Source organism: Xenopus tropicalis, chromosome 6 (genome assembly GCF_000004195.4).
Source record: "Xenopus tropicalis strain Nigerian chromosome 6, UCB_Xtro_10.0, whole genome shotgun sequence".
Taxonomy (NCBI): domain Eukaryota; kingdom Metazoa; phylum Chordata; class Amphibia; order Anura; family Pipidae; genus Xenopus; species Xenopus tropicalis.
The window spans coordinates 147,609,030-147,634,557 of record NC_030682.2 but is presented as its reverse complement, the minus strand read 5'-3'; the positions used below and the strand labels follow the sequence as shown (position 1 = coordinate 147,634,557).

Genomic DNA, 25,528 nt, shown 5'->3' with positions numbered 1-25,528 from the left:
ATAGTTTTATGGTATCTCTCTGTACAGGCTATGAGCAAACTTCGGGGGCTGTTCCTGCTGAATTGTGCTTAGTACAGGGGAATCCCTATGTGCCATAGTTTTATGGTATCTCTCTGTACAGGCTATGAGCAAACTTCGGGGGCTGTTCCTGCTGAATTGTGCTTAGTACAGGGGAGTCCCTATGTGCCATAGTTTTATGGTATCTCTCTGTACAGGCTATGAGCAAACGTAGGGGGCTGTTCCTGCTGAATTGTGCTTAGTACAGGGGAATCCCTATGTGCCATAGTTTTATGGAAAATGTATTTCATCTTTAATATAACTTTAAGTGTGTTATAGATAGTCCAATTTTAAGCAACTTTTCAATTGGTCTTTATTGTTTTGAATTATTTTCCTTCTTCTGCCTCTTTGCAGCTTTGAAATGGGGGTCACTGACCCCGGCAGCCAGAAAACTATTGCTTTGTGAGGCTCCAGATTTATTGTGATTGTTAGGTTTTATTACTTATATTTCTATTCAGGTTCTCTCCTATTCATATATCAGCCTCTCATTTAAACTCCCTGGTCGTTAAGGCAGTGTGGACCCTAGCAACCAAATGGCTGCTGATACTGCAAACTGGAGAGCTGATGAACAAAAAACGAAATAATTAAAAAAACACTACAAATAAAAAATGAAGACCAATTGCAAACTGTCTCAGACTATTACTCTCTACATCCTACTAAAAGTTAACTCAAAGGGGAACGGTACATTTTGTATCCTCGCTGCACGGACTCCCAAACTTTTTTTTTTGCTTCCATTTTGTTAAGTAGACGAGAAATCCAAGTCGGTTTCCTTTCCAAGTGGCTCTTATGGAAATGATGACGGCAAATAAAGGATGACATTTAGTTCTGCATTTCCAGCTGAGCAATTTGTGCCGGAGCACAGAAATAGAAGCGCCGAGCTCTCACGCAGGAGAATGCGCTCTGACTTCTGACAGCACAGACGGGTTATCGAGGGGATTCTGGTAGTGCTCCTGCCGGGGCGGCCATGTCTGCGTGCCCCAGAGATGAGCGTTTTATTGCTGAATAATCGCCATTTTAGTTGGGGGACCAACGAGCAGCACTAGTACTACTGTAGTTTATGTACTGGAAGGTTCTAATCCCTGCCCATTACGTGGGTAGTGACCCAACTGCCAGTAGTTGTAGCTACAGAGGAAGCAGACCCAGCAGTTGCAGGGTAGCCCAGTAAGGGACACTATTTAGTAGTCGTAGCTACAGAGGAAGCAGACCCAGCAGTTGCAGGGTAGCCCAGGAGGGGTGGGGGCCGAGTAGGGGCCCTATTTAGTAGTCGTAGTTACAGAGGAAGCAGACCCAGCAGTTGCAGGGTAGCCCAGTAAGGGACACTATTTAGTAGTCGTAGCTACAGAGGAAGCAGACCCAGCAGTTGCAGGGTAGCCCAGGAGGGGTGGGGGCCGAGTAGGGGCCCTATTTAGTAGTCGTAGTTACAGAGGAAGCAGACCCAGCAGTTGCAGGGTAGCCCAGTAAGGGACACTATTTAGTAGTCGTAGCTACAGAGGAAGCAGACCCAGCAGTTGCAGGGTAGCCCAGGAGGGGTGGGGGCCGAGTAGGGGCCCTATTTAGTAGTCGTAGCTACAGAGGAAGCAGACCCAGCAGTTGCAGGGTAGCCCAGGAAGGTAGGGGGCCCAGTAAGGGGCACTATTTAGTAGTCGTAGCTACAGAGGAAGCAGACCCAGCAGTTGCAGGGTAGCCCAGGAGGGGTGGGGGCCGAGTAGGGGCCCTATTTAGTAGTCGTAGCTACAGAGGAAGCAGACCCAGCAGTTGCAGGGTAGCCCAGGAGGGTAGGGGTCCTATTTAAAAGGAAATTTCAATGTATCTTGGGTAGAAAAGGTCAACTTACCAATGTTCTGGGGCCCTAAACCTACGGGATTTGGCCAAACCCCTGAATCCATTGAAAGGGATTCGGCCAAACCCCCAAATAACGAATCAAATCCAAATAAGCATATGCTAATTAGAATTTGGAAGGTCAAAATTTTCCAACATTTAACCCTTCCAAACTCTAATTGGCATATGCTAATTCAGATTGGGTTCAGCAGGGCCGTGGGTTCGGCCAAATCCCAACAAGGGCAAATCATGGCCAAATACCGAATCCTGGATTCAATGCATCCCTATTTTACAGTGTAAGCTCCTTTTATATTTGTTATACGTTTAGGGCAGGTGCATTATGGGAAACCCTGAAGAAGGCCGGAGTCGGGTGAATACAATTGGTCCAACCACTTGTGAAATGCAGCCAATGGGGGGAGAGTAGGCGTGACTGCTGTTAGCAGTGCCCATTTATACAGGTTAGGGGGGAATGAGCGAGTACCCCCCATAATCTGTACCTTGCACCCCATGATGCATTGCGGCCTCTAATTTTACTGACTTTGTAAGCAAAAATAAAAGGGAAAGCTCAGCCTTGAATTCTGCTTGAACTCCCTTCCTTATACCTTGAATAAATCAGATTTGAGTGATGATTAGGAGTAAATAAGCGTCAGTGCGGCCATTGTTCCTGCGCTCGGTGCCGCCTCCTTTCAACTTGCGCTGAGGGCAGTGTGTGGGGCGGCCATTGTTCCCTGATGCACTCAGCCCCCCTCTCTGCTGCTCTTACTCTGTGTTCTGCCCATTCACCTTAAGCTTCCAGCACATTGCAGCCTCGTACAATAGGCATCGCCATTGTAATAGAAAGAGCAGCGAATGGCACACACCGTGTTCCTGCCACTATAACAATAACCGTAAGGGCACAGCAGCCATTACTGGCAGGGGACCTGTTATCCAGAATGCTTGGGATTTGGATCTTTCCGTAATTTCTATCTCTGTCTCAGTGATTTAAACATGAAATAAATTCAATGGGATTGTTTTTCCTACAAAGGGGATTAATTATATCTCAAGCTGCCTATAGAGTGAAAGTGACTCTTTGCAGCTTCAAATGGGGGTCACTGACCCCGGCAACCAAAAACCCACTGCTCTGTGAGGCCCCAGTTTTATTGTTATTGTTACTTGTTATTACTTATTTTTCTATTCCTATTCATATATCAGCCTCTCATTTAAACTCCTTGGTTGTTAAGGCAGTTTGGACCCTAGCAATCAGATGGCTGCTGAAACTGGAGAGCTGCTGAACAAAAACCGAAATAATTAGAGTTTAGGGGATCTTTTAACCTGCCCATCAACATCTGGCTGATTTACACCCAGGTATCGGGCGGGGCCCCATACTCTACCTAATAAAATCCGCCGACGGTCTGAGTTAGCAGCTTATCGGCCCATGTATGGCCAACTTTAGTTGGGTTCAATGTACTGTTTTATTTTTACAGAGACATAAGAAATATCTTTTAAAATTTTAAATTATTTGATTAAACTTTGATAGCCAAATAACCCACGGATCTACAACCTTTATCACTTGTGAGCCACTCCCTGCAGGAGGGTCTCCTTGGAGTAATACTGTGTCGCTGTGCTCCCTATTGTGCCTCCAGGCCAGAATTTTAAAAATGGGCTTTTACTTTGAGGCCACTGAGAGCAACATCAGAGGGGTCAGTGAGCAACATGTTGCCCCCGAGCCACTGGTTGGGCATTACTGGAATAACGCCTCCCATACCTGTATTATAACAGCTTCTCTGTTCTTCACCACTTAAATAGTTAAACAGTTGTGCCCTTTACAGCCTAGGCCTACATCAGTGATCCCCAAACAGTGTCTCGGAGGCAACATGTTGCTCCCCAACCCTTCGGATGTTGCTCTCAGTGCCCCCAAACCAGGTAGTTATTTTTGAATTCCTGACTTGGGGGCAAGTTCTGGTTGAATAAAAACAAGATTTCCTACCAAATAAAGCCCCCTGTAAGCTGATAGGGTGCATAGAGGCCCCTAATAGCCAATCACAGCCATTATTTAGCTCCTCCATGAACTGTTATGGTTCTTGTGTTGCTCTCCAAGTCTTTTTACATTTGACTGTGGCTCCCGAGTAAGAAAGGTTGGGGATCCCTGTCCTACATAATTATGTCCTGTACTTTACCTGCAAAGGACACTTTTTATGGTCACTTCTGACTCAATTGAAGACTTAAGGTCCCCATACACGGACCGATAGTAGCTGGCGATATGGGTCCCTTGGACCTGAAATCGCCCAGATCTTGATCGGGCAGGTTAGAAAATCTAGTCAGATCGGGGACCGCATAGGCTCGTTGATGCGGTCCCCGGACCGACTTTACCTATACCCGTCATTATAATCCGATCGTTTAGGTGGGGATATCAGGAGAAGACCCGCTCGCTTGGCAACATCGCCAAGTGAGCGGATCTGCCAGTGTATGGGGACCTTTAGGTTTTAGATAATGACAGTTCTACAAACAATCCCCTTTGCTGCAGCCTTTGTTGGTCTTTGAGATAAGGAAGCAGCTCTTTATACAGATGTGGAACATAGCAATTTGTTTTGTTAACCTTCTCCCCTGCAAACAGTGACTCGGCAGAACCACCCACCAACAGGCAGTGTTGGACCAAAGAGGCCCAGGATCAGCTGACCTGTTTGGCTTAGAAGTGGGTAGATGGCAGCCCTAGGCCCAGAGTGAAGAGTATGTGCCACTCCGGCTATAGGTAACTGGCAGCTGAGAGGTGGCGGTCAGAGCAGACCAGGGCATTACTTGTTCTGAACAAGTGCTTTAATCCCATGCCATTCAAACCTAGGAATATAGTACGAGTAACATATAGTGTAGTGATTTCAGTGTTGACATTGAGGAGGCGCACTGGGTGCCGTGGCTAATTAGCCGCGTATAGAAACCAGTGTGTCTCAGGCAGGAGTAGTGCCGGAGTCTTTGCCGGAGCTCTCGGTTTCTTCTTGGGCAAGTTAAGGAAAGTCTGAAGAACGCAATTATATCAGTACGTCTCTCTCCGTTCAACTATAAAACGCCTCTTTGAATGCCAGTGTTCAAATTAGACTCTTCCTGGCCAAGTGTGTGTGCGACTGCACAATAAAATGTAATTTTATCTTCCTAAACGACGGAGGTGTCCCACATCTCCCCTTCTCTGTGTGATTGCTTTGGGCCTCTGCTCAGGGAGACGGTGCTGTAAATCTGTCAGCCCCCAAGGTGAGTTGTGTTGGAGAAGAAGGGCAGAAAGAGAGAAATGTACAACGTCGGCTCGGTTCTTACCCTCCCTCTGCCGAACGCGCGCAGGGAGCCCTCCGATACCAAGGCAAGAGCCACTTTACTGGGAAAACGGATAAATAATTCCCTAAAATTCATTCTGCAAAGCTGACTCATATATCACTGTCTGGCTCCAGATATACAGCGTGTTTGTTAAAGGTCAGCATTGACCTTTAAAACAAAACAAAAGCGCAGGTTGTTTGTTGAAGCCGGAGCAAGTGTCAGGACTACTTTCTCGGTAGCGTCGCCATTGGGCGCTGTGGGTCCGAAGAGGATTCAGGCAATGAATTGAGCAACCAAAGATGTGTTTATTCTAACTATATGCATCCAAAATAAGAATCCCAAGGCTGTATAATAAAGGCTGGGTTTGGGTGCCAAACCTTCAGCCAATGGGATGGGAACACCACATAAACAATGCTGGGCTTGCACCCTCGGAATTCCGACATACAGGCCAAGGAAAAACCTTATGCAAATAATGTCCACAGAATGAGTTTTGTGCCAATATGGCACAACAACAACATGGCAACACCAGTATTCCAAGGCAAAACCACCAGTGAGAACATACATTGAATTAACCAATGGGGAGAGAGAGAGGAGCAACAAAAACTTAAACGACAATTACAAAATGAACAACATATAGGTACCATGTTAGAATTGCTCATTTTGTAATGAATGTGTAGGCAATGGATTGTTGGGAGTGCAAGTCCAGCTTGTTTCCTCGTCATTCTAACTAGTTTGGTGAAAGCTAATAAATGGGTAGGTATTTGTGTTACTGGGCAAACTAGCTGGCATTATTCACTTGTATCACAGGAGGGGATGGCATGGGTGCTTAGAGCTGTTGGGGTACGGGGCCTCTGTACCTACTGGTTTTGTCTTGCTCAAGCGCTGTTTGTGACTTCAGCTTTGAATTTCTTGCACTCTAGCCTTGTGTTTTCTTTTTATATAGACATTTACTTGTTCTACATCATTTTCCTTTATGCCTGTGTTCTACAGCACTCCACTTAATGCCAATGTTCTACAGCACTCTCCTTCATGCCAGTGTCCCACAACATTCTCCTTCATGCCAGTGTCCCACAACATTCTCCTTCATGCCAGTGTTCTACAACACTCTTCACACCAGTGTTCATTCTGCTTCATGCTAGTGTTCCACAACATTCTCCTTCATGCCAGTGTCCCACAACATTCTCCTTCATGCCAGTGTCCCACAACATTCTCCTTCATGCCAGTGTGCCACAACATTCTCCTTCATGCCAGTGTCCCACAACATTCTCCTTCATGCCAGTGTCCCACAACATTCTCCTTCATGCCAGTGTCCCACAACATTCTCCTTCATGCCAGTGTTCTACAACACTCTTCACACCAGTGTTCATTCTGCTTCATGCTAGTGTTCCACAACATTCTCCTTCATGCCAGTGTCCCACAACATTCTCCTTCATGCCAGTGTCCCACAACATTCTCCTTCATGCCAATGTTCCACAACATTCTCCTTCATGCCAATGTCCCACAACATTCTCGTTCATGCCAATGTCCCACAACATTCTCCTTCATGCCAGTGTCCCACAACACTCTCCTTCATGCCAATGTTCTACAACATTCTCCTTCATGCCAATGTCCCACAACATTCTCCTTCATGCCAATGTTCTACAACATTCTCCTTCATGCCAATGTCCCACAACATTCTCCTTCATGCCAATGTCCCACAACATTCTCCTTCATGCCAATGTTCTACAACATTCTCCTTCATGCCAATATCCCACAACATTCTCCTTCATGCCAATGTCCCACAACATTCTCCTTCATGCCAATGTCCCACAACATTCTTCTTCATGCCAATGTTCTACAACATTCTCCTTCATGCCAATGTCCCACAACATTCTCCTTCATGCCAGTGTTCTACAACACTCTTCACACCAGTGTTCATTCTGCTTCTTGCTAGTGTTCCACAACATTCTCCTTCATGCCAGTGTCCCACAACATTCTCCTTCATGCCAATGTCCCACAACATTCTCCTTCATGCCAGTGTTCTACAACATTCTCCTTCATGCCAGTGTCCCACAACATTCTCCTTCATGCCAGTGTCCCACAACATTCTCCTTCATGCCAGTGTTCTACAACACTCTTCACACCAGTGTTCATTCTCCTTCATGCCAATGTCCCACAACATTCTCAGATCTCATGGGCGCTGGAGTTCATTTTTTGTTCTTTAGACACACAAAAGCAAGGGGACTCTAGCTGCTGTTACAAGGTAGGATACATTTACTAACTTCACAATGCAGAAAGCTGCGGTATGTTCTCTTGCCAGTAATTTTAATGTGCCACTTGGGCACGGGGAAGCTTTTGTAAGTGCTCTCAAAGCAAGAATTCCAAGGGCGACTCGGTAACCTTATCCAGCTCTCTATACCTACATCTTTTCTTAAATGGATGAATTCACTGTGCACAAATACTCAATGTCTCCTCATAAATCAGTGCCGCATTTACAGTTGTTTACAAGCTCCTATGAGGCATAACCCAAAGTGACTTATTAATGCAGGCGGTGTATGGGGGAAAGAAGCTTTTTGTGCCGTTATAGGATTACAACTTCCTTAGTACAACTTCTCTGTTCTTGCATTGAGTGCACATTCCATTCAGCACTATTATGTATATATTTGGTGGGCAAAATACCATTAGAGTTGGTGCACGTAATTATTTTATTAAAATTTAAAATGATGAACCTAAAATAGTGTAGGGGGCACCAAATATCTAAGGGGGTCAGTGTCATGGCCATGTTTAACTAGTTAGTACAGGTATAGGACCCGTTATCCAGAATGCTTGGGACCAAGTTCCATAATTTGGATCTCCTTACCTTAAATCTACTAAAAAAAAAACATTAATTAAACCCAATAGGATTGTTTTGCATCCAATAAGGGGTAATTATGTCTTAGTTGGGATCAAGTACAGGTACTGTTTTATTATTACAGAGAAAAGGGAATCATTTAACCATTAAATAAACCCAATAGGGCTGTTCTGCCCCAATAAGGGGTAATTATATCTTAGTTGGGATCAAGTACAGGTACTGTTTTATTATTACAGAGAAAAGGGAATCATTTAACCATGAAATAAACCCAATAGGGCTGTTCTGCCCCCAATAAGGGGTAATTATATCTTAGTTGGGATCAAGTACAGGTACTGTTTTATTATTACAGAGAAAAGGGAATCATTTAACCATTAAATAAACCCAATAGGGCTGTTCTGCCCCAATAAGGGGTAATTATATCTTAGTTGGGATCAAGTACAGGTACTGTTTTATTATTACAGAGAAAAGGGAATCATTTAACCATGAAATAAACCCAATAGGGCTGTTCTGCCCCCAATAAGGGGTAATTATATCTTAGTTGGGATCAAGTACAGGTACTGTTTTACTATTACAGAGAAAAGGGAATCATTTAACCATTAAATAAACCCAATAGGGCTGTTCTGCCCCAATAAGGGGTAATTATATCTTAGTTGGGATCAAGTACTGGTACTGTTTTATTATTACAGAGAAAAGGGAATCATTTAACCATTAAATAAACCCAATAGGGCTGTTCTGCCCCAATAAGGGGTAATTATATCTTAGTTGGGATCAAGTACAGGTACTGTTTTATTTTTACAGAGAAAAAGGAAATCAATTTCAAAAATCTGAATTATTTGATTAAAAGTCTATGGGAGACAGGTTTCCGTAATTCGGAGCTTTCTGGATAACGGATCCCATACGTGTACCTGTGATTTTATGTATACAGTGTCCTAATCACATGACTCGAGAACTCTCCTCTCTAAACCTGCTGTATATTCCCCTTTCTGTTTCCGTAGAGCCCTCGGACTCCATTTTCCGACATTGCGGATGACGAAAATATTTTTAATGGTGGCGACGAGCAGTGGCAGAGCCAGAAGCAAACGCAGGATTTGACAGAGTTCAGTGAAGAGGATCTCGATGAAATCCGTCAGAAGGAAGAAGCTATAAACCAGATTGAGGTATGGACTGCGCAAGGTGCCCTTTTAAAGTCCATAAAATCTGTGTGACATTTTATTTAAATAGGAGGAATTTCTGCAGAGAATTCTGGGAGATTAACTTTCTACCCAGCAGTTGTTTTGCTATGAACGTAAAATAGGGAAAATGGGGCTCCGCTAACCTTGCTAGGCCCTGGCCCTACCTGGCTGCACCCCATTTCCTTGGAACACATTCTCAGCCTGATCAGTTCGGCAGAATATGGTAGCCCTCAAATATGGACTTCACGGAACCTGTCACCCTAAGAAATAATCCCAAATTCTTTTCTGTTGTGTTTGTCTAGAAAAATCTATTTCACTCACGCTATATAAATAATATCAATCTGGTTTCCTTCAGTCTTGGAATGACAATCACAGCAAGGAGGCAGCGGCCATTTTGTGGGTATTGTTCGTAAGGGAAGCATTGTATCACCCCAAAATCTTGTGTATGGGCCGGAATGGGGGGACTGATGGGGGATGACTGGCTGCACAATTAGATGGTGAGGAGGGAAGGGGGGAAGTGAGTACCGAATGGAAAGTGAAAGTAATTGTCTGCCCCGCTCTATGCCTAAGGCATAGAGGAGGGGCAGGAAATATATAGTAATAAATATATATAATAAATAAATACATAGTTACATAGGGTTGAAAAAAGACCAGTGTCCATCAAGTTCAACCCATCCAAGTAAACCCAGCACACCTAACCCACACCTACCAATCTATACACTCACATACATAAACTATAAATACAACCACTAGTACTAACTGTAGATATTAGTATCACAATAGCCTTGGATATTGAATATCCAAGGCTATTGTGATACTAATATCTACAGTTAGTACTAGTGGTTGTATTTATAGTTTATAAATAGAATTGAATTTGACGCTGTGCGGTTACTATGTAAGAACCCCACATGTATGAGGTGCAACTTGAGTGCGGTTCTGCCATATGACACCACGTCACGTGAAAAGGTCGCAATGATCATTTGTGGATTTAGATGTGTCTGTTGGTGCCTCAGTGTCATCTGAACAGAAGGAATGTAACCCCCCGAGGCCAATCCAGTCGTGCCCATTGGCCACTTGAATTTGTCATAGAAAATCACAATTATACGATGAGCGTTGCCTTTAATTAGATAACTCCACTCGTCGTCTATCATCTGCTCGTGGGCAGGGGCCATTGAGTGGTGACCTGAGAGGCACTTCTCTCCATCTTCAGATGTCTCCACATCATTGGCTGTCTCTCTGCAGTGAGACAAGCATTGTCTTCTTCCTTCTGTTCTTCCCTTAGAGATGGCACGTTGGGATTTCTGATTAATTCTCAATGAGACCCAATTCAGTAACCTCCAGCGGTCAAATGAGCCCTCTGTCTCCTTTACTGAGCCAGTTCTTATGTTCAGCAGCAAAAGCGAGTGACACCGAGGTCAGTAATTGCTCGTCAGGCAGCTTACCAAGGCCTAATAGGTTCTGCATTGGGACCTTACAGACACACTATCATCACTGACGTGGAATAAATAGAATTATGACCTGCTTCTAGGGCAGTCTGATGGCACCATAGGGCAAAACCACACCTGCAATGGATTAACAAGGGGAAAGAGTAGAAAATAGTCACCTAATTAACAGTATTATTGGATTTGTCCATTTACACCATCTACCCCCATGACCCCATCACCTGTACAAGCACTGTATTTCCCATATTATGCACCTGTTCTCCCATGGTGGGGGAAAGGGAGTATTGGGTGGCAGCTGTAGGGCATAGGGGGGCTTTGGGGTGAATGCCAGTTTGCTCTTTATTGTCCCCATAAAGGTAATTTAGAAGTTACATAAAATGAGATTGGCAGGCCCAGATATTTTGGAAATTACCCCTGATATAGCAGAGTCCCTGTTATAGATTACCCAGGTACAACGGGAAAGACCTGAGATGGATGCACTTGATTGGATGCTTCATTGTGTATGACCGTTGAGATGCTGCTGATTGGACTGTAACAGCTGCTGGTTGTTGAGGGGAAGTTCCAGTGCGCTGTAGTTCCAGTTTGTATGACCCAGTGCCTCAGATGATTGGTATGACCCAGTGTCTCTACTGCTTGGTATGACCCAGTGTCTCTGCTGATTGGTATGACCCAGTGTCTCTGCTGATTGGTATGACCCAGTGTCTCTGCTGATTGGTATTACCTGGTGCCTCAGCTGATTGGTATGACCCGGTGCCTCAGCTGATTGGTATGACCCAGTGCCTCAGCTGATTGGTTTGGTCCAGTGCCTCAGCTGATTGGTTTGGTCCAGTGCCTCAGCTGATTGGTAGGACCCAGTGCCTCAGCTGATTGGTATGACCCAGTGCCTCAGCTGATTGGTATGACCCAGTGCCTCTGCTGATTGGTATGACCCAGTGCCTCTGCTGATTGGTATGACCCAGTGCCTCTGCTGATTGGTATGACCCAGTGCCTCTGTTGATTGGTATGACCCAGTGCCTCTGCTGATTGGTATGACCCAGTGTCTCTGCTGATTGGTATGACCCAATGTCTCTGCTGGAACCAATCTGTTCTCTATGTAGAAAGGTCAACTGCAATTGGTGCCTTTTAATGAACGAAGGGCCTTCAACAGCCAGTAGGAATCCAAAGATCAGCTGCCGTTGTGTTTGATTTTCCAGACCCAAAGCAGCGGCTGAAGTATTTATGTCGGCCTGCAGATTTATTGTATCCGCTTACGTGTATCTGTGGCAGTGATCAGCAACGAGGCTCGTCCCGCTCCCGCGCCATCTATAAAAGCCGCCTAATTAGTCGAGGACCAAAGACGGTTTAACCCACTTACGAGATAAAAGCTTGAGGTTTAGCCGAGCTATGAATTATGGAGAAAATGTGCGCACCACTCTCACTGCACTCACCCTGTAAGAGATACATATTTATTATGCTATTAAAATATCTATATTTCTCCAGCTGTCATCATTCTGCTGTGTGCCAAGGGAAGGGCTCTATAGATCGGGGGGACATCGGGCAGGGAACTAATGGCGCCATTCAGCCTGCAAAGCTCTCATGTCTTAAATTAACTTTCACCCCCATATGTAATAAATAACACTGTTTGCCCAGGTGCAGTAACCCATAGCAACCAATAAGATGCTTGCTTTTAAACAGGTGACCAGTAAAGTCTACCTGCTAATTGGTTGCTATAGGTTACTGCCCCTGGGCAAATTTAGGCTCTTTTATTACATAACCCCCTTAGTGTGGTGTAGGCAGCCTTATTTCTATCTCTGTATCCTAAGTCCTTCCGCGCCTCTCTCTATAGAGTGTAGGGTTTCCAGGGACGTAACCTTCCTTTGTGCAGGCCGCTAAGGGCGCTCAGGCCCACGGCAATATTGAATTCAGTCGCCAAACAAAATCGAATCAATCCGCGCAGTAGTTCAAGCACCTTGTCATTGTCTGCGACCGCAACGGAACTGAGGGCAGAGGGATTCTGGGAAAGTTCTGGGTTTTACAAATGATTGGGATCATTCTCTGTAAGCGCTATGTTTAAACCTTCACTATGTCTTATTCCTAGCAACTTTGCAATTGGTCTTCATTGTTTATTTTTTTTTATCATTTTGTAATTATTTCCCACCCTCCTCTATATCTTTCCAGCTTTCAAATAGGGGTCTCTGACCCCGGCAGCCAAGAATGTATAGCTCTGTAAGCAGAAGGAATGGGGGAGAGTCGCTGATAGCAGAACCTCACACAGGAACCTGCTAGGAATTTCTAGAATAATTTCCCTTTAATGTGCTTAAGTGCCCATAACTGTAGCGCTTTGATATTGCTCAGGGAAGCTGCGTGTTTAGCATAATATTTATTTCTGCAAACTTACATATTTAGCCGGGGGTTTAACGGAATGGAATCTCTGGGCCCGTGCCAGGGGTATTAAGCCATGGGCCTCATCTACAGCCTCATTCTCCCCCCTCGGGGGGCCTGAAACACTCACTGGGGGGCTCAGCCTGAAGCCCAGATAGGAAAGGATTTGGGGAGATTGACTGTTTGCTCCCAGCTTGCAGGTCAGTTAAGGTGAGCACTGGGGTGTCAAAACATATTTACTGGTCTTTTTGGAACAAGGGCTGAATGGCTGATAAGCCAATATTTTCCAATGTCTGTAATCTTATTGGCTAAAGGTCCGATAGTTGGGTCCCTTGGACCAACCCGGCAGCTTTTCGGCCCGTGTAGGTGCAGAAACAAGGGCCTGCCCGACCGATATCTGGCCTGAAATTGGCCAGATATTGATCGGGCAGGTTAAAAGATTCAGTCAGATCGGGGACCACATCCCCGAACCGACTGCCCCATTGCTGCCATTATAATTTAAGCGTTTGGCCCTTTAGCCTACACGCTCCCCGATATCGCCCACCCATAGGTTGGGGATATCGGAAGAAGATCGGCCCGTTTATGGCCACCTTTAAGGTCCCCATACATGTTAAGATTCACTCGCTTGGCGAGATCGCCAAGCGAGTGAATCTTAACGTGTATGGGGACCTTAAAGGTGGCCATACACGGGCAGATTTCAGCTGCTTATCCACCTGTGTATGGCCCCCCCGACAGGCCTACCTGACCGATGTTGGGCAGAACTTAATTGGACAGGTTTGATTTTCCCTCGGATCTGCTTATGATGTGATCCTCAGCCCAACAAAGCCTATGCCTGCCGTTGTAATTCAATCATTTGGCCCCAGGGCCAACAATTCTAGGTTCAGTGCATCCCTTTTATCTATATACAGAGAAAGATTCTGTCAGAGGATGAGACTAGATCATTTCTTATCTGTCGGATCTTGTACTTTCCCTTTCAATCGGGTTCCTGAGAGGAGGGCGAGGGGTTTCTGCTTCCTACGGGCGCAGCTGTGTATTTGCTGCTTAGTTACATTACGGGGCCTTGGCCACAACAGATATCCGAGAAAAACCCATTCTTTGCGCTGCTCCGGGCACAGCAGCCGACTCTGCTCACTGAATGTAGAACAGAAAAGGCACGTGTGGGTGCCAGTGGGGGCCGCGGTACTCCATGTAGAACGCACAGGGGAAAATGTAGCCAAGGAGGTTCCTGCGCGGGGTAGGCTCAATAAGCCAATTCTGTGGCACAGCAGGGCAATCCTGCCCGTCGCCATTTGGATAAAAGCTCATTCACACAACGCTGAGCCGCACAAACACTCGCATACAAACCCAAAATACCGCTCTATAACAGCGCAGCTTAAAGGTGAATTGTAATCCCCCCGGCTTCATTTCCTAAAAGCCGCCTTTTCTTCCCCACACTGAGAAGGGGATAATACAGATTGGATTGTTAGGAACAAACGTAGCACCAATTGCCTTTATCCTGTAAGTAATTGAGATGGTCCGATATCCCTAAGCTGCACTTGCACAGCACCCAGTGCTAGGATTTGGCTTTATTGCACTGTATAAAGGGACTGGCCAAAGCCCCCCTAATCACACCAGGCACACTCCTGTGTCTATAGCATAGGGGGTAATGGGATGGAGCTGGGAGCAAGTGCTGTACCCCACAAGACCACCTTGGGGTGCACCATTATAGCCCTGGAGCTGGCCGTAACCAACAAACACATAGGGGGCAGAATAGGGAAGGTTTGATTTTAGTGCAAATGTTATTATGGGGGATACCCAACCTGCCCGGGTACCTTCTGTATTGGTCACCTTGGAATTTATCCAAATAACATTGTCCAGATAAATATACGGACACCTTTTGAAATACGTTGGTTTGTGCCAACATCAAGGGAAAAAATGGGAAAACTTGATAGATAGTGATATAAAAATATGTATTTGTGTTAATTGATTTGAACCTTAAAGATGTGTAGAAATGCTGTATATTTATATACCGAACTCACTGTACCAGCCCAGAGGTTCAGCAGCCACGTGTGCCCGTTATGTGGGTATCTGAATGTTAGCTCCGGGGGCCACACAGCTACAGTCACTAGGTGCCAACCATAATCCATATATAACAGCGACCCATTCGTGCATAGGGTGCTTAAAGCAAATTCCTATATGGGCATGCAGGCATTCAAGCTTCTCCACAGGGGCCACAAAATGAAAAAGTAAAAAAGACTAAAGGTGAACCTCCCCTTTAAAGGGACAGTGTCTATCACCATAACACTGCATAATGTGCAATATAAGCACATTGGGTAAAACAGATAAGGAAGCAGTACAAGCCGCCTCCATAGGGTTCTTGTATTGGGCTAAGTATTAGCCATAGAGAGTAGAGGCTAATAGAATACACAGCCAATGAAAAGAAACTTTGAAAAAACAAGTGGGGCAGAATTTTTAAAGAAACAGTGTCTATCACCATTACATAATGTACAATATATACATAGTAAACAGTCAGAAAAAGGGGACACAGCCAGTAAATATATTCCCAGAATGACATCATTATATCCTATTGAAAAAGAGATAATGGACAAGAGAGAAAAAGGCTTCTGTGCCATTATGTTGGGGGGAGTGGGGATACGAGGGGTCGGGGCAATGGTAGGGGTTTAGGTGCAGTTTAGAGCCTGTATCCTTACTATATGATTTATTGTTATGCCCATTGTATTCATTGCACATTGCCTTGTTTGTTGCAGAGTGATATGCTCGATGTGAACCAGATTATGAAGGACTTGGCCTCTATTGTCTATGAGCAAGGAGATACCATAGGTATGTATGTTCCCTATGTACGTTATACCCATACACACGGGGCCCTCCTCCCTTTCCTCTCCCTCCTCCTGCTCTTCCTCCGCTGTTTATTAAGCAGTCTCTCCCCCCTTGTTTCTCAGTCGGACTATGTCTCATTTACAGTAGAAATTATAAATTCCCTCACACACAACATGATGGCATCTGATTTGTGGTTTGGAAGCAGCAGGGCAGCACTTCATACCGGGCCCCCCCAAAACAGCAAGCAGCCGGATGCCTACTTGCCAGGATCACTAGGGCTGCAGCCACAGGGCTAAATAATATAGCCATGCCTGTTACAGATGGGAGTCTCATTCCGTACTCAATGCGCTTATGGGTACAGAGGAGCCATACAAGAGTCGTACAAGAGACATGGAGCCTGCATGAACTATAGCAGCCCCTCACATCTGTGCTTTTATCCTCTAACATTACGTGGGCTGATTAGCGCTGATTGAAATGACTCTTGGGAGACAGTTGATCGTTTAGGCGGACACTGATTCCAAATGCAAGCAAAGCTGAAGGTGAATGTCCTACCATGGCCAGCTCTAATCCTACAGCCCTAATCCTGCAGTTCCAATCCCGGTCCTGCAGATCTAATCCCAGTCCTGCAGCCCTAATCCTACAGCCCTAATCCTGCAGTTCCAATCCCGGTCCTGCAGCCCTAATCCTGCAGTTCCAATCCCGGTCCTGCAGATCTAATCCCAGTCCTGCAGCCCTAATCCTACAGCCCTAATCCTGCAGTTCCAGTCCCGGTCCTGCAGATCAAATCCCAGTCCTGCAGCCCTAATCCTGCAGTTCCAATCCCGGTCCTGCAGCCCTAATCCTACAGCCCTAATCCTGCAGTTCCAATCCCGGTCCTGCAGCCCTAATCCTACAGCCCTAATCCTGCAGTTCCAATCCCGGTCCTGCAGCCCTAATCCTACAGTCCTGATCCTGCAGATCTAATCCCAGTCCTGCAGCCCTAATCCTACAGTCCTGATCCTGCAGTTCCAGTCCCGGTCCTGCAGATCTAATCCCAGTCCTGCAGCCCTAATCCTACAGATCTAATCCCAGTCCTGCAGCCCTAATCCTACAGTCCTGATCCTGCAGTTCCAATCCCGGTCCTGCAGATCTAATCCCAGTCCTGCAGCCCTAATCCTACAGATCTAATCCCAGTCCTGCAGCCCTAATCCTACAGTCCTGATCCTGCAGATCTAATCCCAGTCCTGCAGCCCTAATCCTACAGTCCTGATCCTGCAGATCTAATCCCAGTCCTGCAGCCCTAATCCTACAGTCCTGATCCTGCAGATCTAATCCCAGTCCTGCAGCCCTAATCCTACAGTCCTGATCCTGCAGATCTAATCCCAGTCCTGCAGCCCTAATCCTACAGTCCTGATCCTGCAGTTCCAATCCCGGTCCTGCAGATCTAATCCCAGTCCTGCAGCCCTAATCCTACAGCCCTGATCCTGCAGATCTAATCCCAGTCCTGCAGCCCTAATCCTACAGCCCTAATCCTGCAGTTCCAATCCCGGTCCTGCAGATCTAATCCCAGTCCTGCAGCCCTAATCCTACAGTCCTGATCCTGCAGTTCCAATCCCGGTCCTGCAGATCTAATCCCAGTCCTGCAGCCCTAATCCTACAGTCCTGATCCTGCAGTTCCAATCCCGGTCCTGCAGATCTAATCCCAGTCCTGCAGCCCTAATCCTACAGTCCTGATCCTGCAGATCTAATCCCAGTCCTGCAGCCCTAATCCTACAGTCCTGATCCTGCAGATCTAATCCCAGTCCTGCAGCCCTAATCCTACAGTCCTGATCCTGCAGTTCCAATCCCGGTCCTGCAGATCTAATCCCAATCCTACAGCCCTAATCCTGCAGTTCCAATCCCGGTCCTGCAGATCTAATCCCAGTCCTGCAGCCCTAATCCTACAGTCCTGATCCTGCAGTTCCACTCCCGGTCCTGCAGATCTAATCCCAGTCCTGCAGCCCTAATCCTACAGTCCTGATCCTGCAGTTCCAATCCCGGTCCTGCAGATCTAATCCCAGTCCTGCAGCCCTAATCCTACAGTCCTGATCCTGCAGATCTAATCCCAGTCCTGCAGCCCTAATCCTACAGTCCTGATCCTGCAGATCTAATCCCAGTCCTGCAGCCCTAATCCTACAGTCCTGATCCTGCAGATCTAATCCCAGTCCTGCAGCCCTAATCCTACAGCCCTGATCCTGCAGATCTAATCCCAGTCCTGCAGCCCTAATCCTACAGCCCTGATCCTGCAGATCTAATCCCAGTCCTGCAGCCCTAATCCTGCAGTTCCAATCCCGGTCCTGCAGATCTAATCCCAGTCCTGCAGCCCTAATCCTGCAGCCCTAATCCTGCAGTTCCAATAGCGGTCCTGCAGATCTAATCCCAGTCCTGCAGCCCTAATCCTACAGTCCTGATCCTGGTCCTGCAGCTCCCATGCCGGCCCTGCAGCTCCAGTCCCAATCTAGATGAGTATTTGTTGCTGTTTTAAAATTGACACATTTCTGCCTAAACAATGGGCCTAAATCCCTCCCAGACACTGCAAAGCTGGTACCTACTGTACTGTACTCTGCATAGTATAGAGAGTGCGCTCCTGCCCAAACTGCCCTTTTTCAGTGTGTGGCCTCAAAACTGAGTGCCAAGTAAAAAACTCCCTTTTATACAGGTGTCTGAATCCAATTGGTTGGTGATACTACTGTCCCATGTCTGTCATTGGGCTTACCCCATCCCTGTTGGTTTATAGCAAGACTTCTATTTTTACATACGGTAATCTGGCCATGGGATGCGGGGCCCCTGGATGTGGCTGGATAGTGTATGGTAAAAATACAAAGCATCTCCTTTGGGCTTTTATATATAAGCAGCTGATCCCCAGCAGCGACCATGACAGTCCAGTCTTGGTAGCGCTTCCCATTGTGACGTCACTGTTGGGGTCCTTAAAATTCATGTTAAATCAGGCAATAAGGCATTTAGGGTTAAGAGATTTAGGCATTTAGGGTTAAGAGATTGTACCCCTTACTGTGGGCCCTAGGGCTTCAAGCTTTTTCCTTGGAACAGTGTCCGGTCGGGAGGAAGGGCCAGTCAGGGGGGGTCATTTATCAAAACAGGGCAAATTTGTCCGTGAGCAGTAACACATAGCAACCAATCAGTGATTGGCTTTTTTTCTGCCAGCTGCAGGTTTGATTGCCATGGGGTACTGCCCATGGGCAAGTTTTCCCAGTGTTGATAAATGACCCCCTGTGTGTGCCGCTCTGGGACTGTAACGCTGAGAGCTAAATGGCCTTTGCAGCATATATGTGACTGTTTAACCCTCTCTCATTTCAATTTACAGACAGCATTGAAGCCAATATAGAGACTGCTTCTTCTCATGTGGAATCTGCCAATCGCCAGTTGGCAAAAGCCAGTCAGCACCAAGTAAGTACGGCACATCCAGTCCCTCTTCTGTGCGCCGCGGGCTTATTAGCTAAAGGGTAACGGGTTCAGGGATCAGCACCCTCGTGGGGAATGGGTATTCATCCCAGGGGGGTAGGAATCCACATACATATATATATATATATATATATATATATATATATATATATATATATATATATATATATATATATAATTATGAAATCGGGGAAGAATGGGAAACTGTTCTGAGCCTCAGGCACAAGGGGTTACTGGGCATTTCACAGAGAATCAGAGCTAAGTACTAAGTCTTTTGTGCAGAAATAGATGCACTGTCTGTTATTTACCTCTCTCCCTACATCTGCCTGTTCTCCCTCCCTGGCTTAGTGTCTGTCTCTAAAGTGGATTATCTGAAACTGTCAGTTTAGTACTTTGTTGTTGTAAGAGCTGTGTCTGCATAAACTGCCCTACGGCTGTAATGGCACCCTTCTCACTCACTCACTCACTCACTCACTTACTATGCTGCCATAGCTTTATGGTATCTCTCTGTACAGGCTATGAGCAAACTTAGGGGGCTGTTCCTGCTGAATTGTGCTTAGTACAGGGGAATCCCTATGTGCCATAGTTTTATGGTATCTCTCTGTACAGGCTATGAGCAAACTTAGGGGGCTGTTCCTGCTGAATTGTGCTTAGTACAGGGGAATCCCTATGTGCCATAGTTTTATGGTATCTCTCTGTACAGGCTATGAGCAAACTTAGGGGGCTGTTCCTGCTGAATTGTGCTTAGTACAAGGGAATCCCTATGTGCCATAGTTTTATGGTATCTCTCTGTACAGGCTATGAGCAAACTTAGGGGGCTGTTCCTGCTGAATTGTGCTTAGTACAGGGGAATCCCTATTCTGCCATAGTTTTATAGTATCTCTCTGTACAGGCTATGAGCAAACTTAGGGGGCTGACCCAATACGGGGCTCTTATGAGTTGCTTGAGTTTAGGGTCTGACTTTTGAGTTTTTTTTTGGGGGGGGGGGGTTCGAACTTTATATAAATCGAGTTTTTGAACTGTAACTCAAATTGTGCGATAAATCACCCCGTCGCTGAGTAGGTAGCCATGTTGGCGGATCCCATCTCATTATAATCAGTCTATGCTAGCGACACACAACTGTTCCCCAAATGTGGTGCCACATGGGAAATGGAGGAAATAGGGGTGTGGCTTACAGCTCTGAGAACAATGGAAAGTGCAAGTCAGAAATGACTTCCTGCCCTGAGATACAGTGAGGCACAAGGGAAAGGGGTGTATGGGAGAGGGGAGATATATATATATATATATATTATATACAGGATACAATGGGGGAAATGCCAGGCCTTGTAAATGAGATCCCGCCCACAGACTGACTCTGTCTCAGCATTGGCTGAACCTACTAACAGGGGAGTCTCACACACATTTAGACGGCCGCTCTGTAACTCTCTGATGGCCCAGAGGGTCGGTGACCCTCACTGTCTGTGCAGTTGTAAGCACTTCCTGTATACATTTAACCCTGGATCTGCTGATTCTCAGTTGAACTAAAAGATTTGTTGCAAATATCTCATGAACCGTATACATAGGGAATGAACGGAAGTTGCCCAATTTTTAAAAGTGATCCAAACCCAAAGAAACCATTAGTGCTAACTTGTCCTCTTCTGAATACTTTTGCAGCTTACACAGCAGATTTTTGCCCCTCTGCAAGCAAGGATAGGGTTAACTGGCCGCAGTTGGAGCACAGGTTGGGTCGGGCTGACAGGGAGCGGCTGGGCCAAAAGCCGGATAAAATCAGCCCAAAAGCCGGAACGGGCACTGTGCCCTTCTACATGGTACCCACAGTGGGACTGAGATGTGGGCAGAACCTACTCACTGTATGAGATGCCCCAGCCCTGCCCCCCTGTAGCTAAGCCTTTTGGGGGGGGGCAGTTCAGCAACAGCTAGAGAGGCATTGGGAAAGGTATCCCTCCTCTATATAAATAGCGGGCAGCTCCGAGTGTGTTTGGCCCAGTGACAAGTGCCCCTGTATTATGTACCCCCCCCCCCCCCCCATGGGTATATCTCTATAGAAATACATTGGCATCTTGGCAATAGAAGAGAAGCTGAATGGTTCCAGTCAGTTATGGGGGCACACAGGGGAGATGAGAGCCGAACCCACACACCTTGGCTTTGTGAATTAAACATAAGATTCTCTGTTGAGTCGGTGCCATCTGTTCCTGCCCTGCCGGCCCCTCGGCGCTGCCTCTCTCTCTGCAAGGAAAGTCTTTGCTTAAAGGGAACAGCTTGGCCAGAATGTGCAGTTGGTCTTTATTAAACATCAGTTATTGTGGTTCATTTACTAGTTTATATTGTTCTGTGAGTTTGGAACGTTGCGCTGCTTCATGGTTACTAGGTCCAGTGATCATAGCAACGGGGCATAACTTTTACTAAAATGTAATGTGTATATGGGCAGAGTGGGGTGAATGATTTCCCTTTATTTAAATTGGCTCCTGACAATAAGGGCACTGTCACTCCCCCTGGGGTTTGGGAAGCTGAACTGTAACATTTATTGACCAATCGCAATAAACAAAAAGGGTTACTTCCCTGGTACGGCGGCTCCCCAATACTGCGCCTGGGGGAGGGCTATTATCTGCAGGCAGTAGAAATAACTATGGAATAATCACAGGTACATACCCCGGTATAAGGGGAGAAAGGAGAGTGCCTGCATCATCATCATCCATAGACTTCTCTAAAACAGCAGCCCCTAGTGGTCAGAATAGGACGGGCGCTGTGGGACCAACATGGCAGCTTGTGTTGTTTCCCCCCTGGGTACGGGCCATTGTGTATGGAGCTTACAGGTGACCTGTCTCAGCCCATTAACTATTTATATGATGTATCATAGCTTGGCACCTATAGTGAGCGTGCCAGTCTCTGCCAGGGGTTATTCTCTCGCTTATAAAGCCCAGCGCTGCCACTCGCCGTCTCTACACTTCATCTTTAGCTCTACATTATAATTTAACCCTGGGCCGGGGCTCTGTGTCTCCTTTGTCTCAGTACAGCAAACAGGTAATCTGTATAAAAACACACAAATATGTAGCTAAATAAGGGTTTACTGAATGAGACCAAGAGCCCCAATACCTGAATGTCCGCTAGGGGCACTGGCCATATATACGTGTAATTGGGCCACACACCCATGGAGAGATCCCATTGCTCCTCTCGTATGTTATTTAGATCACATTCCCAGTCAGCTGATTGATAGGTGCAGGAATGATATGGGGGAATGGGAGGGGACAGTTGCAGGTTCATTGTAACACCCCTGGGTGATAGGGGTTAACTGACCCCTTAGGTGTATTTAGGGCGGGAGCTGCCCTTAAATGAAACCCAAGTGTGGGAATTTGCTGTCAAAAATCATTGACTTAGCATGAGAAGAGCCCCCGGTATAGGTGGGGTTAATATAAAGTGCAGGTATTGCTCCCCCAAATAATCTAGATTATTATTATTGGTAATGCAAATTGATTGCCATCAGGGCATCTACATGTGATAATGATCTATACAACTGGTAGTAAGTACATATAAACACGGAGATGGTGGAAATACTCAGCCCTTTAAGGAAGAGAGATCATTGTTTGTGTAAGGATAAAGGGTAACTATACTCTCATGGCTGCATGGTTTTCAAGGGGAACTAAAGCTCAAACAAGTATTAAATGAGGAATGCTGCACCTCGGGGCTTTTTTCCAACACGGAGTAAATTTGCCCCGGTGCAGTTACCCCTAGCAACCAAGTTACAGCTGGGACCTGCCTACTGCGGGTAGAATAATCAAAGCTAATTAATGTCTAGTGTCAATAAATGAGCTCCATTCGTACTGAGCATCTGTATCAGCCTAAAGGTCACCACAGCACTTTTGCTGCTCCTCTTCAGTAACTCCCCATAGTCTGCTCTGGGCTCTTATTAGCTAAGCTTAGGCAGTATGCACTGTGTGTATATCCTTATATAAACCCTATCGGGGGTTAGCATCAGCTTCTGTGACAGATGTGACCAGCAACCCCTAAGCTTTAGCCTCCCAGCAGCACCTCTGGGCTGGAACAGTACGTTCAGTACATAAAGGACAGCATTTCTAGCCATTCTTTCCTAGGCTTTGGTTCTTCTCAAAGGTGTCCCCCAGGCCAGTCAGGGATTGGCTGTATTGTAAGGTATAATGATGAGAAATTAGAGTGAAACCTCAAAAGGCCAAAACCCTGGAATAGCAGATTCTTATACATTGACTTGTCTTCAGGATCTCATTCACTTCCATAAGCTTATTTCTGTGCGGCCAATAACAGATAAGCATACAAGTGTAACAGCAGTACTGGGCTACACTGGGCAAATGCAGAAGCAAATCAACTGGTTATTGTAATGGGGGGGGGGTTTAGATTCCACATTGGTAATTATGTGGATGGGCCTTCCCTGTTTGTGGCCTAAGGTATCTCCTTGTAGATTGTTCAGGTAGAAAAACACCATTGACCATGGACGGAGACTGCATGTCCCCCTCTCCACCATGTCTTCTGCTCCTTGACCTGAGGGGCTATCTGAAGATCTTAGCTCAGTATGGCTCACTGTTTGGCTGACCAAATACTTGGGGGCAGGGCAACCTAAAGCCAGCTATACATATTTATATATTCTTTGGTTTCCAATGTGTTTGGTGGCCTTAGGCCAGGGATCCCCAACCTTTTTTACCTGTGAGCCACATTCAAATGTAAAAAGAGTTGGAGAGCAACACAAGCATGAAAAATGTTCCTGGGGTTACAAATAGGGACTCTGATTGGTTATTTGGCAGCCCCTATGTGGACTGGCAGCCTACATGAAGCTCCCTTTGGCAATACACTTGGTTTTTATGCAACCAAAACTTGCCCAAAAGCCAGGAATTCAAAAATAAGCATTTGAGGCCACTGGGAGCAACATCCAAGGGGTTGGTGAGCAACATGTTGCCCCCAGGTCACTGGTTGGGGATCACTGCCTTAGGCTGAGACCTGGTATCCTGCATGCTATATGTGGATATCAGTGCTTGCAGTGTTTATGAAATTAGCTACAATCAAGGCAAACTAAGCCAGTTCTATTAATTCAGTATCAGGTGTCCTTTGTACAGGGACTGATCCAGTGAGTTTTCTAGGAGCTCATAGATCTGTGCTGTAATTTAGCCAACATTGTTGGGTTAATGCCGAAGGGCTCATACCGATAATACCGTTTATTTAGGTCTCATTTACATTGTATGTTGTGTAATGGTGAGCTTATTGGAATACAGTGTCCAACTGCACTTCTTGTTTCATTTTACAAGAGGCGCAACCTTAGAATGGCCTGTGCACCCAGGAAGAGGAAGGAGAAGTTTTCTCCTCTTGAGCTTGAAATTTTGGTGGCGGAAGTGACCAAGCATCACTCCAAACTGTACGGAAGCGAGCGGGTCAACTTGAGCCAACCGGCACGGGAGAGGATCTGGTTGGAGATTGCCAAGAAGATCAACGCCGTAGCCCGATCTCCCAGAACCACCAGAGACTTAAGGAGACGTTGGGATGACATGAAGAGACGTACCAAGGAAAAGCTTGCGATAATACGGCGCTCGGTGGTCACTACCAACAGAAGATGCAGCCCCTCGAGCCTGCAGAATGATGCAAACAGTGACATTTATCCTGGCTTTGGTGGTGACGAAGATGATGAGGATCACGATGAAATTGATGTGGAGACCGATGCCCCACACATAGCCCTAGAGCTCCAGTCAGGTAAAATATCTAGAAATGCAGTGTTGTATAGACCCTTCCAGCTTCTTGCCTGTTATGGTTCCTACTTCTACAGAACCTACAGTTCCCCCACACTGTAGCCCAGTGCTCCTCCTCAGCTCTATGTTAGCCACTAAAGTGCTGCCCATTTCACTTTGAAATTGTACTTAATTTCGCTCTACACTTTTGCCAGCTTGGGCACTTATTTTGGTGGATTAATGGAGCTCCCAGGCAATTTTTTTGAAAAATATTCTATAAATAAGAGTAGTATCCAGCCCTGTGTTATCCCACTGATAGTAGTTATTGGTGGATTACAGTGGTTCCCAAACGGGAGGGCTTGTTCCACAGTGGGAGGTGCAGATCAATGGGGTGGGGACCAAGTGTTAAGACATTTGGAGAATACCTAGTTCTTCTTCTGAGAAGCCTAATGTGAAGGCGATTTAGGGGTGGTGAATACTCCTTTGCTGTCCTGGATGTTTTTGGGACTATGTCGTCATTTGTAACCTTGTTATAGGGTAAGGGGAGCTCAGAAGAGGTCTTTGAATTGGAAAAAGTCTAAAAAGTTCTGCTGTATAGGATAGGTTACATTTTAAAAAGTCATAGTGAACCAA

General features: G+C 46.1%; 1 protein-coding gene across 1 annotated transcript in view; it reads left to right on the top strand.

Annotated features, from left to right (window-relative positions):
- tsnare1 (t-SNARE domain containing 1) overlaps nt 1–25,528 on the top strand; it is a gene marked incomplete at its 5' end in the record, with an annotated part of 149,016 nt that overhangs the window by 73,146 nt on the left and 50,342 nt on the right. Inside the window, 3 exon segments of the mRNA NM_001112923.1 lie at nt 8,980–9,141; nt 15,707–15,779; nt 19,117–19,199. Coding sequence (NP_001106394.1) covers nt 8,980–9,141; nt 15,707–15,779; nt 19,117–19,199 — 318 coding nt within the window.